At 42.6% G+C, this 19,334-nt stretch overlaps 1 protein-coding gene across 1 annotated transcript; it reads right to left on the reverse strand.

The window, feature by feature from the left end:
• Window positions 1-6,315: 6,315 nt before the first annotated feature.
• znf281a (zinc finger protein 281a) lies at window positions 6,316-18,819 on the reverse strand. Its single transcript, XM_014192473.3, has 7 exons — window positions 18,655-18,819; window positions 14,538-14,991; window positions 11,758-11,853; window positions 11,427-11,553; window positions 10,939-11,022; window positions 10,655-10,773; window positions 6,316-10,390 (listed from the first exon to the last, which is right to left on the reverse strand). The coding sequence occupies exons 2-7, from the start codon at window positions 14,934-14,936 to the stop codon at window positions 8,798-8,800; spliced, it is 2,418 nt and encodes an 805-aa protein (XP_014047948.1). The 5' UTR covers window positions 14,937-14,991; window positions 18,655-18,819; the 3' UTR covers window positions 6,316-8,797.
• Window positions 18,820-19,334: the final 515 nt, after the last annotated feature.

The raw sequence follows: 19,334 nt of genomic DNA on the forward strand, positions 1-19,334 counted from the left end.
TAAAAACCTCTCAAATTCAACATAAAGCTTGTGTTGTGTCTTATAAGGAGTTGCACCCTGGTCTCATAGACTAGACGTCAGCTGGGTTTAGGTGGCTTAGGCTTTACATTGAGTCAAATCGTGGGCACCGTCCGAGTGAACAAGAGACATCGGCGTGGCATGCCATGGTGCACTTGACTGGCGGGCCTTGGGGTAATTACGCATGCTTAGATATTCAAACTGATAAAGCAATATTGTGCAACACTCTTTTGTGTTTCTCTGACAGTCAGAGCCGGCCAGTATTATCACCGCGCGCATGTAAAGCAGCAATGGAATTCAGTCACTTGGGTGACCTGGCAGAGGTCATGGTTGGTATGAGGTAAACGCATCCAGGTTAATGATACTTCGTGCGTGGAGCGAGATTAACTGTGAACTTCTGATACAGACAAATAGACTGCTGGCATCTCTTTGGAGTTCTCTCAGTGTCCATCAGTTTTCAGTTGTTTTCTCATCAGACTGTTGCATAATGGTGTTTTTTTTCTCTCCATTTGATAGCCTACAGGACTTGTTTTCTGATGTATGTTCCACTTCTATTTTCATTGGTGGTTTTATGCAAGCATTTGTCCAGTCAGAAGTTGTATATTCTTTGTGATGAGTCAGCCTGGTCTCATAGACTAGAAGTAACATTTTAAACATAAATACGGAATACAGAAATACAGAAAATTAGTACTATATGTTACATTTGGTATGGTTACATAAGACAGATGGTTACTTAAAGTGGAACTGACAGCGTTTTAACCACTTTGCAGATATGACACAAACAACTAAATTAACCGGAAGGTTGCTGGATCTAATCCCTGAGCTGACAAGGTAAAAATCTGTTGTTCTGCCCATGAACAAGGCAGTTAACCCACTGTTCCCTGGGTGCCGAAGAGATGGATGTCGATTAAGGCAGCCCCCTTCACCCCTCTGATTCAGCGGGGTTGGGTTAAATGCGAAAGATACATTCAGTTGGACCACTGACTAGGATTCCCCTTTTCCCTTTCAATGCATATTTCATATAATTCCCCAATACATTTCTTGGTAGTCCAAAAAATATTACTCTCAGGTTGTAAGTCACAGCTGGCCTGGTACATTGCTTGCTGCCGCCACCCATTCAGTTTCAATGACTCAATAATTTGAACAAAAACAGATGACTGTCTGTAACCAAAGCTGGGAATGTCAATAAAATCAAACTAGCAAGGGCAATGATCACAAGTCAGTCAAAACATGGCTAAAAGGCTAGTGCACGTGTCAAACGCGTTATGTTAAAATTCTATATACGGCATCCTAAGTGGACATTACAAAGGGCCTAATTTTCTCTAATAAAACAATGGCCAGCATGGGTCACATTTGCACATAAAAATAAACAAAAATAAAACAGGCTATGTCTGGCCTGCGAATTCGTAGTTTTTTCGATATGGGCTAGCGTATCAATTTATGTAGTTGGCTATTTATTTAGCAAGCTAAAAACACGGAGCCTAACGTTAGCTAGCTATCTAGCTAGCTGCTGAGAGGATATCATGTCATCAAAGGTGTTCGATGGGGTTGAGGTCTGGGTTCCCCTCTTATTGGTTTCCGGTGGCGACAGAGATGCAGGTGTCATTTGGTTAGCTAGCAAGAAATGTGAATCACTTTGCTAGCTAGCTAGTTATGCTGAACTTGAACAACTGTTATCGACTGTCAATCAAATTCATTTGTCATTGATCAAATGGGCTGGCAGGCAGGCAAGTTCCCATTCAGTTGTCAAAACGTGGGTTGGGACAAGCATGCATTGGGGCAAGCTGCAGAAGGACGAGCAGGCTACTATTCCCCATAGTTTATTAGTGCAATTTTGACTGCCAACTAGCTGAAAAAGTTTGACAGGGTTTATCTAATGTTCCCTCGTTAGATTTTAGCTCATCTCGCTCTGGCTAGCATTAGTTGTTGATCTTGTTGTTGTTGGTGTGCATAGGCAACTGAGGGAGAGAGAGCCTACCTTTTTATTGTTGTATGATCAATAAAATTGTGAAGCTCCCAAATGTAAGAGGACTCCCATCGTATTTACATATTCGTAGAAATCCATTCAGGTGTATTTTGTGTCTTTTGGCGAATGCGTTCTAATGATCTAAAGTCGTGCTGTTGCTACTGCCTGTAAACACAGTCCAATTCAAAGATAATGAGGGCAGGTCTGTGTGGCAGTAGCATACAGGCCCACTGTAGCTCTGACTGGCTAAGGTGCACCGGTCTACGTAGACTCCGGTCCTGGACAAGACAGATGTTTTTATTAGGTTTTATTTACTGCAGTGTTGATTCATTGTCCAAACGCATGGCCACTTTCCCACTCTATAGTGCTGTACAATTTTCACAAATGCCTTACTATATGTCTTTCCCAAACATTCTATGAATTTATGAAAATGTGAAAATGCTTGTCAGAAAATGTGGAAAAAGGTGTCATATTCTTCCTGGGGGTGTATATGAACAGATTTTTACAAGATTTCAGGTTGCTAAAACGCTGCCACTTCCACTTTAAGGCAAAAATGAAAGTATGGCGGTTGGTGAGGGTGGATGGGTAGGAGTATAATGCTAGGAATATAGTTGGGTAGGCGTATAACCCAAATGTTGCATGTTCGAATCTCATCACGGGCAACTTTAGCATTTTAGCTAATTAGCAACTTTGTAACTACTTAGTACTTTTTAGCTACTTAGCATGTTCGCTAACCCTTCACCTAACCTTAACCCCTAACCCTTAGCCTAGCTAACGTTACCCACCTAGCCACAAATTGGAATTCGTAACATATCATACGGTTTGGAAATTTGTAACATATTGTACGAATTTGCAATTTGTAACATATCATACGAAATGGATGATGGACATCCACAAATTAATACATACCCAGGGCTGAAAGTAAGCTGAAACTGGCCTTGGTCACTTTGAATGGAGTTCAACCTCCTCTCTCATTATTGTTTACTACTCAATATCCCCTATATATGTAGCCTTTCTCCTACACAACCTAGGTCAAACACTGTTGAATGATCCAGTGCTTTGATGAGGAGAGAAACAAGCTGATAAAGTCTAAAAAAGAGAAAGAAAACTGGCAGGCCACTCTAGGCTTTCATCAAAACAGTGTTTAGAGTCCAAGGTTAAGTAAGTGCTTGGCCTCCTTGATGATCAGCCAGGAACACCTTGACATTCTGCTCAGCACAAACTGGGAGTCAACCCCATTGATTTGAGCTTTAATACAAACAGGTATGTAAACTGTATTTTTCCTTGTTGCTGCACCCCTATTGGCATTATGGGTTTCTTCCTGTACGTTTCATTTATGACAGGAAATGTGCAATGCGACTGCTTCCACGTATCAGATTGGTCAACAATGTGGGCGTATGATGGGATGACACAGCCCACTGACTAAGCCACGAATAATGTCTGATGTATTATACACAATTCATCCAAACATGCTCACACCTGATACAACTAACACAGACATACGGTAACACGAGTCAATGTCAAACCACTGGTAAATGAACAAGGCACTCTTTCATGGAGATATAAAGTAGAAAGCTTTTATCAAAGTTGGCTACATATTCTTTCATGGGAGTGTAACGAAAGACAAATACAGAGGCCAATATAGCATGGCAACATCAACACAGATATGAGATTGACTACATCACTGCTAAACACTGGTTTTGATTAAGAATTCAATAGGCAGAAGTAGGTAATTCACTCAGGTCATAGAAACACTCTAAATATGTAGGCTAAACAAAGGTCAATTATTCAACACATTCCTACATGTAAATGCATAGAAAACACATATGGGCCTCCGAGTATTGCAGTGGTGTGCTTGCTGTGCCACTAGAAGTTCTGGGTTCGAGTCCAGGCTTTGTTGCAGCCGGCCGCAACCGGGAGACCCATGGGGCGGCGCACAATTGGCCCAGCATCGTCCGGGTTAGGGGAGGGTTTGGCCAGCAGGGATGTCCTTGTCCCATCACGCACTAGCGACTCCTGTGACGGGCTGGGCACAGTGCATGCTGACACGGTCGCCAGGTCTACGGTGTTTTCTCCGACACATTGGTGCGGCTGGCTTCCGGGTTAAGTGGACATTGTGTCATGAAGCAGTGCGACTTGTCTTGCCTGGGTTGTGTTTCAGAGGACGCATGGCTCTCAACCGTCACCTCTCCTGAGTCCATACGGGAGTTGCAGCGATGAGACAAGACTGTCACTAGCAATTGGATACCACGAAAAAGGGGCAAAAAAAAAGAAGTGTAAATCAACACATACACACATGTAAATGCAGAGAAATGGAATACGTGGCAATGTTGTCTGACTAACCTGGGGAAGCACTTTAATTCCTCAAACAGTATCTGAAGAGGAACTGACAAGGTGTCAACTCACCAGTGCATAACCATGGGAGAGTGCAGCGCTTTTGAAAGTAGGCATCCTCGTGGGAACCTAACACCAACATGATTGTTATTTTGACTCATAACCCGCCCGATTAGGGTCATGGAATATTGTGTGGATGAAGGGCGGGTGGGTTCAATAAAATCAAATAAAACCATAAATGTATAGCCTAATTACTGTACGATTTATATCTATAGGCTACATTTAGGGTTTTATTGTATTCTTTTTAGGCTATCTGGCATTAGGGCCGTAAAAAAGGCTCTGCGTGCTCAATCTGAGATCTGCAGTGGCAGTACGGTATTTACTGTGATGCAGCCTATGCAGAAGTCAGAGCATTAAGAGCCAATTTATGCTCGATCCGAAAATGCGGACGGAGACTGTATGGAGGCACGCAAAGGCCAAATTGAGCTCTGCGCCTCTTAAATTTTGTAACAAAGCAGAGAGCTCTGTATAGCGACGCATTGACATGATCGGTTGACGGTAGGTGGGGGCAGGAGGTCCTAAATAAACTTCCTTCACAACAGCTCTGCGCTGCGACGGGCAAGAAGTATGAATGCCCTGACTTCTGCAGCGCCTTTAAAGGGGAGTTTGTGTTTATACAGGACCTCCCGCCCCCCACATCATGTGAATGCGAAGCTATACAAAGACCGCCGCATTGTTACAAAATTTGGGAGGCGCACAGTGATGCGGTACGGAGCTCAATTTGGCCTCTGCGTGCCTTGCATCTTGAGAATGCAAATGCGCAATTAGTACCTCTACCCCCATCTTGATCAGTATCATAAAAGCTGATAATATTTCAACCACTTAAAATATGCATCCAAGCCAAATTGAAATATCAGATAACATGTGTGGTAATTTTTCACAGCTCTCATCAAACTCAACTGGTCAAACTGATGTCATTTGGAAATTCCACGTTTTTGGGGGGAGCATTTTCTCCCCAGTGCCTAAAGGTATTTGCTTCATGAAAGAAGCAGAGATGATATTGAGAAATTTACCTATGTCGACTAGGTTGAAGCATTCATTCAGTCAATTTCTGAAATTCTGGTGAGCAAGGGTTTATTTAGTTTTCATGGGCAACTTAAAACATTAAGCCCTTTCCACTGAAGGTGAAAGCTATGATCCCTTATTGATGTCACTTGATAGATCCACTTCAAACCAGTGTAGATGCAGGGGAGGAGAGGTTAAAGGCGGCGAGACAAAAGATTAGTGCCTTTGAACGGGGTATGGTAGTAGGTACCAGGCGTACCAGTTTGTGCAGTTCGACAACGCTGCTGGGTTCACGCTCAACAGTTTCCTGTGTGTATCAAGAATGGTCCACCACCCAAAAGACATCCAGCCAACTTGACACTACTGTGAGAAGCATTGGAGACATGGGCTAGTGTCCGACACATTGCGAGTCCACTTCCCAAAGAATTGAGGCTGTTCTGAGGGCAACGAGGGGGGTGGGCGGGGGTTCAACTCAATATTAGGGAAGTGTTCTTAATATTTTGTACACTCAGTGTATAATGAGAAGCTGCATGCATCTAATTATAGACAGTTGACTAAGAAATCGATAGCTTGGGAAATACAAGGTTCTATCTTCAAAAAGATGTATTCTGAGAATTGGCTTTAAAGTTCCAAAGCCTCATCGGTTTGAATGGCATCAGCAATTTTCTTGTATTCTTTTGAACTTAACATGAAATTGGGGTATTGAGTGAACAAACAGCTGACCCGCGCACCACTACCACACAAAATGCATCTCTGACCAACACCACATAGTTTTCTTTCTGTCCCATGACTGGGACTAAGGACAGTAGGCCCTAATGATAAAGACAACTATTCCCTTAGCACCTCATGGACAACGTGTATTCACCTATTAAGTGTAAAACACCATTAGAACAAACCACTTGTCTAAGTGTCACACCAAAGTCAACAAAATCTCTCAATAACAGCATTTATTGTTTTCCCCTAATCAATTATAAATTCATTGGACAGGTACAGCCCTGCAAAGCATTACAAGAATCTGGAACAAAATAAGAGGGAGGATAACGTCAGCTACAAATTTGGTTTGCAGAGAAAAAAAAAAAGAAAAAGAAATTGAATAATATCGGGGGCAAGATTTAGACGTAGTGTTTGTAAACAATAGGCATACAATATAGGAAGTAACAAATGTTACCTTGGAGACAGTTGAACTGTAGACTGCACTGGTTGGCATGATTAGGCATTTACAGAACCCTAAAGCAATAACATACCCTGCTTAACAGGTGTTAATGACATTTATCGGACAAGGTTTAAAAATAGCCGCATACAACAGACAGCATCTCTGCTCCATACAACAAACCTTTTGTCCTTTGTCCCTGCTTGTGTGTTTACAGTGATAACGAGGTATATAAAAGGTCAATGTCTTTATTGTTCACCCCTCAGCCTCCTATCCAATAAAAACAGAGCATGGTTGTAGTGGTCAGTCATTGTTCCCTATGATATTGCAACATTGCAGTCATTCAGCCATGTTTCATGATTCTGTAAGACAAAAAAGGGGCATCAGGAAAGAAAACGATAAAATAAAAATAAGGGAGTGATAGCATTTCTGGCTCAAAAGGCCAGTCATGGCTATGAAAGAAAATGCAATTGTTTGATTTACAAAAAGTACATCAAATAAATTAGATTAATTGAAGGACTGCAAGAAATCACATAATCAAAGGATGCATTAGACACAGGCAGAGAAATGTACATTTCATTTAGACAATGTGTACGTCCACAATGGCACCCTATTCTGCTATGGGCCCTGGTCAAAAGTAGTGCACTTTATAGGGTGCCATTTGGGACGCACACAATTTATTTGTAGGCAACATTTTCCAGGACTAGACACCACATTCCTCATAAAATACCATTGTGGTAGTGCCAGCACACCAGAAATGTCTAATGCTTTGGGTTTGTTATAGGTATATGGGTTAGATTTAGTCACATGATCATTTCCTTACATGTTTCCAGGCTCTCTCAGTAACAGGGGAAGAAATATTCAGCCACTAACACACTTAACTTCAAATAGTAAAGCAAAGATGCTAAACAGAGTGGTTAATTACTTTACACATTTATTCCCAATTTAACTTAATACATTTCCATAAAACAATCCCTCCCTCCCCATGAATCTACACGTGATAACATCCAGGACATAATGCTAATAAAAAAACTCCCCAGGCCCAAACCACCCCCTCCCCTCACATACCCTCCCAAACAAGACCATGTCATCCCAACCAAAGCCCCCCCCCCCCCCCCTAACAACCCATTGCTCAAGATGCTTTCAACCCCACATCTGCATACGGAGGTAACCCCAACCCGATCAATACAAATCTTTAGAAAGCAATTCAGTTTGTTTCAAATGTCTTCCATGATCTTATGGGGTAGTTTAGTTTATTCAATGAAATAAATGGCTCAAAGTGCTAATCGGATTCTTTTAAGGAAAGTAAAGAATTGAAGAGGAAGAAGAGGGGAGAAAGATGAAGGCAATTCCACAGCTGTCCAACAGCAACCTCTATTGGCCAAAGAATATCGTCACTGTTCTCCTAAAACTAATGAGGAAAACAATTTACCCCCAAACCCAGACCCCTCTCACTTCCTCTACCTCACCTGGCAGTTCCCCAGAATGATTATAACTGTTATTATACATGTATATATTGTTATAAATATATATGGCCCTTATTGAAAGAAAACACGAGTTTCACATTGACAAGAAAGTACCATAATCTCTATATAGCTAAGTGGAAAGTGTTCTCAGTGTAAGTGAGCTGGCAGCAGCCTCCATTATTTGTTGCACTCATCAACCAAGGTAGAAAACACAAGAAATAACCAAACAAAGCATCCTCTTTGTAGTTGCAAATGTACACCTCTAAAATGAGTGCTCACTGCACTACACAATTTCCTCCGTTTACACTTTTTCCTGAGTAATACTTTTATCCTTGTAACAGACAATATCATTATTTCTTTTTTTGCTATTTCAGTTCTGGGCTATTCCCTGCCCCCATCATTGTTATTCCCATTATTATGCTAGCTACAATTGTAAAGTTGATTGCTAAAACCCTTAAGCTGATGGGAGAAAAGTTCATTGCTACTCTGTTGTTTGCTTTAAAAAGGTACTTTTCATTCTAACGATTAACGAGCAGACCAAAGATGACACAAAAAAGATGAAGAAAACGGACTAAATACATAGATATTTACTTAAAAAATATATCTTAAAAAATTGCATTTGAATAGGCCTTGAAGACCAGCCCTGGGGAGAGGGGTGGGGCACAAACATAGCGGCAGGGTAATAATAATAATTAAAACTTCACTTAATAAAAATAAAATAGGTGCACAACAAAAAAAACAAAAAAAATACTGGACAAAACATGAACCTCCAACAGAATGCTGTCCCCTCCCAGGCCCTTATCTGTAGCTTTGGCTTGTTGGGGTTTTGGAACCTGTACTTACTGCCTCATTGACGTCGGCTAACAAACTAGTATACCCTGAGAATTCGGAGACTGGCGTCCTTATCCTGTGGTCCACCTCCCCGCTAGAGTCAGCGCCGTACGACAAGGCGCTGCGGCTGGCCGACTTGAACTGAGATCCAAAGGCCTGGGCAAAGTTCTCGATTGTGTAGGAGCCCTTGGAGGGGTCCAGAGAAGCCAGGTTCTGCGAGTCCTTCTGGCTGCCCAGGTCAGAGGGGCTGATCTGATAGGAGGAGGGGGAAGAGGAGTGTTGCTTCTCCATCTGGTCAGTGAGCTCCTGAGAAGGGGTAAGCTGCTGGTGGGTGGCAGGCTCCAGGCTGTTTAGGTGGAAGCCGTGCTGCGGAGAGGAGCCCGACAGCATCACAAAGTGGGACTTTGGCATGGAGGAGGGCAGGGTGGGAGAGGCCACAGGCTGGCCGAAGCCACACTCCAGAGGGGACGTAGTGTACATGTGCTTGTCTGAAAAGAGCGGGTTGCGTTGGTGGGAGCTGGTGAAGGGCCCTGTAGCTGGAGGCCCGGGGCCCAGGGGGAAGCCTGTGTTGTGGCTGGTGCGCTCCAGGGCCTGCAGCAGGAAGCGAGAGTACTCGTGCATAATGACCGTCTTATCTCCAGACGGGCTGGGGGAGTCTGCATCGTGGCTCAGGTCAGAGCCGTCTGCTGAGACAGGGTGCAGCGCCACGTGCTGGTCACCGAGGTCAAAGTGCACGTCGTGGTGCGAGCCGTCTGGTTTCTGAGTGTAGTGGTCCAGCAGGCTCTGCAGCACCTCGTCAGGGATCCCCGACCTGTCGTGCTTATCCACGCCCGTTGGGGAGGAGTCTAGCAGACTGAGGGGTGAGTCGCCGTCCATCACGCCCGAGACCACCCCCTGGATAACCGACTGCTGGGACGACAGGTGACCAACGTTGACCTCATAATCGTTGGTGCTGCCCCCTGCCACCCCGGCCCCTGATGCTGCACTGTTGGTCGCGTTAAGGTAGCGCCTCTTCTTGAGGAACTGCATGGCGTCGTCGTAGTTACTGCTGGTGGGACCCGATTTTGCCTCAGAGCCCTGCATGAGGCCCATCGCGACCATCCCCACACCCTGCTCCATAGTGCCCTGCTTGGCCTGCCCCAAGCCCGCCTGGTCCAGGGCCTTGCGGTTAGCCTTCTTGAAGGCCATCTTAGGGGCTTGGCCGTGATGCTCGTGGTGCATACTGGGTCCTGGCGGAGTGGACGAGGACACAGTGTGATTCTCCACACTGTAGTCATGGAGACTGTAGCCTCCCGACGGTGCCCCGTGGACGTGTGCTCCGCCCAGCCCTCCTGCTTCCGCCGGCCCTGCCGCTTTCTTCCTCTTGCGCTCCCCTCCCTCAGAGTTTTTGGACTTGCCCCTCTTCCGGCCCGAGGCCCCAGCGTTTCCCTGAGTGATTCCGTAGCTGCCCTGCCCAATGTCCTCACAGCCCAGGTCCAACATCCCGGGCTCCAGATCCTTCTTTATGGCTTCTCCACAGGTTCGCTTGTGCTTGAGTAATCGGTCTGTCCTGGAAAAAAACTGCAGGGCAGAGAGACCACAAGTAGGGTAAACAGCAGAATGGGATAGACACGAAGACATTTTCATTACGAGAAATATAACTTGTCAGGTCATGCCATAATGGAAGTGGGCATATTAAGATGTATTGTCCTTGAGGGGACATTTGTCTTGGCCATTCAAAAGTGCTGCTGCTTCCACAGGTTAAAAGCAGACATTCATCATAACCACCCCCCTCCCAACACACATCATCCTATTTCAGTAGATTTTCCATGTCGAGGTCACTACCTGTTGGCAGGTCTCACATCTATATGGCTTTTCTCCACTGTGGGTCCTCTTGTGTCTCTCCATGTGGTATTTCTGAATGAAGCGCATGTTACACTGGTCACAGCAAAAAGGCTTCTCTCCTGTCAGGGGAAACATCACAGAAAATCTAAAGAAAAATAACCATCTACAAAAAATAGTTGGATGACACAATGAGCAAAACTATTGGTGCACAAAGGTAATTGATTGTTTGTCTCACATGTCATTAGTGTGCTTGACGTGTGTGTGGGATTTGACATTCCACTCACCGCTGTGGATCTTCTCGTGCCGCTGTAGTAGGTATTTCTGGATGAAACTCATGTTACACTGGCTGCACCTGAACGGCCTCTCACCTAAGGCAACACCACAGCCACAGTTAAATCCTCTGTGTTTGCCTACTCCATTGAAAACTAATACTGCACTGGTTTCATTTCAAAGTTTCCTACAGTGACTTTGTGAACAACCTAGTTTTTCTAACACACAAGATCTATTCCAAACATTTCTGGAGAGCTTTCAGCTTTTATAATCTAGTGAAAAACTAACCGAGACCACACAGAATGCTAGAAATGAACAGACATTTTGATCAGTGGCGTAGGTACCTGCGTGAATGAGGACCTCCCATAACAAACATATTGTCTATCTACTCAATTCAACACAAATACTCTTGTTCCTCAAGAGATCACTTTCATTAAAAAATATATATATAAAAAAATATAAAAAATTAGCATAGTTGATCAGTCAGTAGAGGCCCGTGTACCTGTGTGGATGAGGACATGTCTGCGCAGGTGATAGGAGCTCCTGAAGGATGCGCCGCAGTGCTCACAGATGTGGAGCTTCCCGTTGGGCCACAGGCTGCCTCCATCTGCATCCAGCATCATTGATTGCTGTTGGACAAAAGGAGGTCAATTCAACCACCAAATTCAATGTAACTCATTCAATGTATGATCGTTTCACTGAAGATAGAAACTAAGTTCTGGGGGAAAAAAATACTCAAATGTAATGGATCCTCAACTATTAAAAAATGAAGACCAAATTTCAGTGAATGAATCATATCTAAATCAAGATAACTTAGGATGCATATCACACACCTTAGGCTCTCCACGTTTCCTCCGGGGCTTGCCCTCCTCAAAATTTGACCTTCGACCTCTCTTTCCTGAGGACTCCTTTCCTAACCGACTCGGCAGCTGGGAGGATGACAAAAGGGAGGTGCAGAGCGAGAAAGACAGAAAATTAAATGAGCACTTGAGAGAATGGGAAGGGCCTAGTTCAGTCACACATTCACATAGCCTACATATTGCACGTGTACACAAAACAAATACAGACTCATGCAGCATTTAGTGAAAGCTCATTTGAGCCATTGCAGAGGGCTGCCTTGGGAAAGGTGCCAGAAGGTAGAGTAATAAACCACATATTTATGGCTCCCTCTGTGCATCTCTCCAGACACAGTTAAGCCGTCATTCAAAATGGAGAGCTGCTCTTCATTTAGGATGCGTACCAAATGGCCTATATAAAAAGGGAATAGGGTGTCATTTGAGAGACACTTAGTAGCCCATAGAAAAGGCCTATGCTTATTAACTAGCGGCTCAAGTCTAAATACAGACTCATTAATATTCAGCATGTTGTTCACTCACTATGAAGAGCAATCTTCAAACAAAAGGGTCTGTGGTTTGGGAAAGGGGAGGGACACTGGGATTCATTGGGACATTGATCCCCCCCCACCCACACTGCCATTTCAAATTACACTTCCCAACACCATATGGATACTACGAGCATGGCTGTCTGAAACGGCATCCTATTCCCTATATAGTGCACTACTTTTGACCAGAGGCCTATAGGCCCTGGTCAAAAGTATTGCACTATATAGGGAATAGGGTGTAATTTCAGACAGCCTGAGTGTGGATTGGTACATGTGAGAAAGATGACAGCACTCTCAAATATCAACCAATCATTGTATTAGATCAGGGGTAAGGCTAGCCAAAACAAACCTGTCTCATTTCCTCAACCAAAAGAGTGCAGGCCCAGTGGGCACAAAATGGCTGTAAGCTCACAAGCATGCCATTATCCTGAAATTAATAGCACCATTTGGGGTGCTCTGACTGCACTCCAAATGAAACTACTCATAACTTTAGTAGGGAATCGCCTTTTTGAGGGGAGAAAAATGTTTGTCTTCCACTCTCCTCAGAAAATATAATAACAGTTAAATAAAAGGTTAAATAAAAATACACAAATAATGTCAAAGTTAATGTAATATATTCTCTAAAATGTCCTTGGATAAACCTTTAAACCATATTTGGTGAGCAAGAAATGATACGTCTAGCTTTTCAATGAGCATGCAAGTGCTGCCTAGTAAACTTTGGAGCCTGGCTATTGTTAGGCAGAGAGAGAGCGTGTGTGTGTGTGTGTGTGTGTGTAAAGACAATGTGTGAGTGCAAGCTCAAACAAGACGACCGTGTCCTTGCCAAGACGTTTCCATTCACACAGAGGCCCAATCCAAATAATTTTGGGAGGGACATATTTTGCATTTGATGTCTTAGATTTAGGTCACCATTACTAAATCCTCCCTGCTGCTCCCCCCCCATTCCCCTTATCCATCAGTCTTTGGTGAGATTGGCTATTTTACAAGCCTGCTCCCCGAAAGGCAGGTGGACATCTGATCAACAAAACCTCCAGAGTAACATTTTTATTTGTAATTCTGTGGTGAATTAGACATTTCAATAGAGAAAATTTGCCTTTGTTTACCCATGTTCCTCCTTATGTCATACTTATTTTTTAACATAACAAAAGAGGGAGATTTTGTGTGGGTTAAGGCCAGGCACCATAGGATGAAATGACATTTTTGCATTTACCTATCAATTTTGAGATTTGTTGACATTTTAGTCCATTAACATTAGTATTTTCCAAAAATCTATATAAAACCATCAAACTAGTTGAAAATGTATATTTTCTTTAGTTTCTCATACTAGTCATCAACATTTTTATTAATTTGAACCACTCATTTCAAAGCTCACTAGATTGAATTACACAATTTAAAAGCCCATTTCATAGAGAATGTTACAAACTGGACTATATAGTAACTTACCTTGAAGAGATGGTGATTGGGTCTATATAAGCGTTTGATAGCCTAATTTCACAGTACTTTTCTTTAACTTCAATTTACCGAAAGTCAGACTCTTCCCACAACACAAATTCTTTTTCCTCAGCTTCAGAAGCATCTGCTTTCACCAAATGCTGTATGGTTATAATTAGATAATGATTAGATAGTCAGACTTGCCCAGAGGAAATTGTTGATATCTTGTAAACTTTTTAATCTAGGTAAGATCTTGTTGGGAAAAATATGCCAAAAATGCTTTTTACGGACGTCTATGTCTTTAGTATTTTACAGATAGGAAGACGAAAAAAGTATTTACCCACAATCTGCTCTGGACAAGTCCGGTCCTGGAGTGTCTTAAAATGAAACCAAAATATTGAGGCTGACCTCATCCAGTGTCCAGAAATATGGATTTGCTTGATATGCAATCATATGCATATTTAACAATATTTTATTTAAATATGCAAATTGGGGCAATATATGTCTGAAAATGTGTAATACCAAGAAGTTATTTGTGTCTACATTCAACTGGTAAAAAAGTCAATTGTGATACAATTAAGATTTTTTTTTAAATCCCTATTATGGTGTGGTGCCTTGCCTTGAATTCTCTGGTCTAAAGAACAACATTACAGTCTGGATTCCCAGACAAAGATTAAGCTCTGGACTAAAAAGCTCTTTCAATGGAGAATCTCTATTGAGAATGCTTTTTAGTCAACGACTAGGCTTAATGTGTGTATGGGAAACCAGCCCTAAAAGTATCAATGTGTCAGAAGGCCTTACGTTGCCTTGGCTAAGGTCATGCACCAGCAAGTTCTGGTGGTTGCCCATGGACACCTCCAGGAGCTCTGTGCTCTTCCCCGGGCCTCCAGGGTACAGCGGCAGACGGTAGTCATGTTCTGTCATCTTCTCCTGCTTGATGTCCATGGCATGGACGTAGTCCCCCACCCCTCCATACCCCCCCAGGCCGCCCATGCTGCAGTCTGGAGAGTCCCGCTCCTTCTTCAGGATCATCTCGTGGGGGCCTGGCAGGTCCTGCATAACAGACTGGGCGGCCAGCCGGGTGAAGCTGGTCACAGGGGGCAGGTGACTGAACATGATCATGCCAGGGGAGAAGTTGGAGTCCATGCTCCCATTGGAGCGCAGGAAGTCATTACCTAGTTTGTCTTGAATGATGCTCATGATGAACTTGGTGGTGATGGGCAGATTCAACTACAGGGAGCCAACCGGAACCATCCTGGGGAAGAAAGAGCAGGAGCTGAAGTAAAATGCAATCAAACTTTATTGTCCATATGTTACAGCGAACGGAAATGCGTCTTCTGCTCTAAAAATGTGTATTTCCCCAGATAGCATATGTGAAGCCACAGCGCAACACTCCTGGATGAGTGGAAAGGAAACATTAACTGGGTGGATTTTCCATCAGTGATCTATGATGGTTTATTTTTGTTTACATGTGCTGCAGACACCAACTCACAGGAAATAAATGAACTGTCCAGGCTAGAGGTCGACCGATTAATCGTAATGACCGATTATTTAGGCCCGATTTCAAGTTTTCGTAATCTGAATTTTTGGACGCCGTTTACATTGCACTCCACGAGGAGACTGCGTGGCAGGCTGTCTACCTGTTACGCAAGTGCAGCAAGGATCCAAGCTAAGTTGCTAGCTAGCATTAAACTTATCTTAACATAATCACTAGTTAAACTAGTAATATCATCAACCATGTGTAGTTATCTAGCTTCTCCTGCGTTGCATATAATCGATGCGGTGCCTGTTAATCTATCATCGAATCACAGCCTACTTCGCCAAACGGGCGATGATTTAACAAGCGCATTCGCAAAAATAGCACTGTCGTTGCACCAATGTGTACCTAACCATAAACATCAATGCTTTTCTTAAAATCAATACACAAGTATATATTTTTAAACCTGCATATTTAGTTAATATTGCCTGCTAACATGAATTTATTTTAACTAGGGAAATTGTGTCACTCTTCTTGCGTTCTGTGCAAGCAGAGTCAGGGTACATGCAGAAGTTTGGGCTGCCTGGCTCGTTGCGAACTGTGTGAAGACAATTTCTTCCCAACAAAGACCGTAATTAATTTGCCAGAATTGTACATAATCATGACATAACATTGAAGGCTGTGCAATGTAAAAGCAATATTTAGACTTAGGGATGCCACCCGTTAGATAAAATACAGAACTGTTCCATATTTCACTGAAAAAACAAAATGTTTATTCTCGAAATGATCGTTTCCAGATTTGACCATATTAATGACCTAAGGCTCGTATTTCTGTGTGTTATTATATTATAATTAAGTCTATGATGTGATATTTGATAGAGCAGTCTGACTGAGCGGTGGTAGGCAGCAGCAGGCTCGTAAGAATTCATTCAAACAGCACTTTCCTGCATTTGCCAGCAGCTCTTCGCTTTGCTTCAAGCGTTGCGCTGTTTATGACTTCAAGCCTATGAACTCCCAAGATTAGCCTGGCAATACTATAGTGCCTATAAGAACATCCAACAGTCAAAGGTATATGAAATACAAATGGTAGAGAGAGAAATAGTCCTATAAATTCCTATAATAACTACAACCTAAAAACTTCTTACCTGGGAATATTGAAGACTCATGTTAAAAGGAACCACCAGCTTTCATATCTTCTCATGTTCTGAGCAAGGAACTTAAACATGAGCTTTTTTACATGGCAAATATTGCACTTTTACCTTCTCCAACACTATGTTTTTGCATTATTTAAACCAAATTGAACATGTTTCATTATTTGAGACTAAATTGATTTATTATATTAAGTTAAAATAAGTGTTCATTCAGAATTGTTGTAATTGTCATTAATACCCATACATCGGCAGATTAATCGGTATCGGCTTATTTTGGCCCTCCAATAATCGGTATCGGCGGTGAAAAATCATAATCGGTCAACCTCTAATCCAGACAGTGACTGGAAGAGCAGCATTGTTACAATGGGCCGTCCCTGAGGAATCAGTTTCATGCCCGGCTCTGATCTCCCCATCAAGTGCTTAGCCGGATTAATAATGAGGGTGTGTGGGTCAACAACAAAACAGCCATGGTCTGGAGTCTGACTTTTGTGAATTATGGCATCCTAAAAACATGGTGAAGTAGAAGGCTACTTTTAGAAAGTCTTCAGTCAATCTCAGATGCAGCTAAATTAACCTGGGTAAAAGGTATAGCCTATAACATGTTCAACCCTGACATCCTATGAGAGTGGAATGAACCTGAAGCTGCGTGTTAATCTGTCATCCTATTTGAGGACTAGGCTAATTAACTAAAAAAAGAGGTGAGAGCCCAGTTAGGTTCTACAGGTAGTGGGAAAGTCATTTTCTGCATTTTATTCTGTGACTATGGGTTATCATCATAGGAAACCCATCAAACAAGGGCTTTAAAGTTAACGAACCAAGCAAGAGTAGCCAGTACTAGCCACCGAAATCATGAAGCAAAATAAAACTGATACCATGGGTATAATGCAAACCGTTGGCTCTGTAATATACTTGTATATAGCTACAGGAAGATTAGGTTGATCTCAAAAGATACAACTCTCATACTGTTCAAAATTAACACTTTTCTAAGCTAGCTAGCTACCTTCATACCATGAAATTTGAGATGACTGAGGTTAGTCATGTCTCTGCTGCTGTGCTATTTTACAATGCCACGAGGAATGAGAGGATTCCAAAGGCAAATCAAAATGGAGTTTTTGGAATGAGAGGAACAGCATCCAATACCAGTGCATCACCTTGAGGAAAACATCAGATGCACTGATATAGCCTAACTCGGGGTGAAATAGCCATAAACAAATATTTCAAGCAGCAATTTCATAATTGTAACATTGTCCAGACTACCATTACCATGCCAATTTATTGTATTCAGTTGAATGGCTTTTCAATAATGTGTTTTCATTCACAAAACACAGTTCATATGAATAGTTTCAGATTTATCACGAATAACTTAATCGTATCTGAACTTCATTGTCTCCACCAGCATAGCTAGCTAGCCTAGCTCTATTGCAATTGCATTGGATGCAACTTGCTAGCACGCTGATACCAAATAAAGCTAACAGCTAGCTAACAGATGTACATGTAACATGCTACAGCAAAATGGTATGTAATGTAAGTAAGCGTTAGTTAAAAGTGAAAATGTATTCAAAAATAATGAGGTACGCGACAAATCGGTTCGCAGCGCCAAGCTGTGATTTATTCATCTAGTGTCATTCACTGGAGCTAGAAATACCGATAGCTAGCTACAGGCTAACGTCTGGCTAGCCACCAAACAATTAGCCATTTGGCTAACCAGCCTGCCAGGCCCTTTGTGATGCAGGATCATGCAATTATTAGCCAATATGGCCATCAGTATAACAGTTATACTCGGTAAAATAAATTAGACCATACACTGAATTTAACATTACACCAAACATGTGAGGATCTGACGTTCTCGCCTGACGTAGTCCTACATCGATTCTAAATTATGGAATTCATTCCAAAATAATTTTGATTGACAAACTTGCGAGAAGGCGTATGCACGCGCAAGCGATTTCACACAACACGATGTGTTGTCATTCGTTAACATATTTCGAGCGCCTCATTTTCGGTTATGAAATACATAATACCTGGCTAACTAATTAAAACAGTTGATACGGTTGATATAAACAAGTTGAACCTCTAATAGGCATTGGATGAGGACTGAAAGAAACCATAACTGAGCACAATGTGCGACGTACCCATAACAAATGGCCCATGCAACTCAAGCGAACAATTGATGCTCGGCTCCAGCAACGGTATGCTATCTCTAGCGTTGCGCTTTGTTGTCTGACCCACACTCTTACCGGAGTTTCACATATTTAAACTCGCCCAAAATATATATTTCCTTTTATCTTACCAGTGCATGACCACCAATAGCTCTTTCGGCGGGTATATTTCACCTTTGGTCGTCCGTTTCAATCTTTAGAGCCCAAACATTGTTCTCCCGCAGAGGCTGTATTCCTTCATTTTGTCTCAGCGCGGGGAATTATGGGTATAGCGGACGGGTCCTGCGAAGAGTCACAGACGGACGCTTTGATCTGGGACAGGGGAGCACTGGGCCGGGAACAAACACGCAGTGCGGGGACATATGCATTTTCATTTTGAACAACACTGTTGCCTACGTACGCCAAATTCGACAGAAATATAAGTGTAATTTGGATTTCATTCATTTTATGTGCGTTAGCATAGGCCTAATGCCTTTTAACTACCTAAACCAGATTAATGATCAGATTAAAATTAGAATAAAACATTCTACATTTAGGGTAGACTATGCATCCACAATATCTAATTAGTTATTTACTGAAACCTAGGTAAACAAATAAAATAAACAATTGACAGTGTGAATAATGGTTCCAGCCTTGAGGATATTCTCCTCCCTCATTGCATACACGTTTCAAAACTGTGACTGCCCCCCTGGGCCCCAATTACTGAAGAAATAGGACACATCACCATCTCTTAAAAGTGTACATTGATAGAGCTCTGCTATCCAATGATACTGTGCTGCATGGATATTGTGGCATATTTAGCACAAAATAA

Source organism: Salmo salar, chromosome 03 (assembly GCF_965601325.2).
Source record: "Salmo salar chromosome 03, fSalSal1, whole genome shotgun sequence".
NCBI classification, from domain to species: domain Eukaryota; kingdom Metazoa; phylum Chordata; class Actinopteri; order Salmoniformes; family Salmonidae; genus Salmo; species Salmo salar.

Coding starts and splice junctions, on each gene's coding strand:
- znf281a (XM_014192473.3), bottom strand. CDS start 14,936: ATGAGCATCATTCAAGACAAACTAGGTAATGACTTCCTGCGCTCCAAT. Junction 11,554..11,757: donor GGAAACGTGGAGAGCCTAAG/GTGTGTGATATG, acceptor TTTGTCCAACAG/CAATCAATGATGCTGGATGC. Junction 10,391..10,654: donor GATGTGAGACCTGCCAACAG/GTAGTGACCTCG, acceptor TCTGCCCTGCAG/TTTTTTTCCAGGACAGACCG.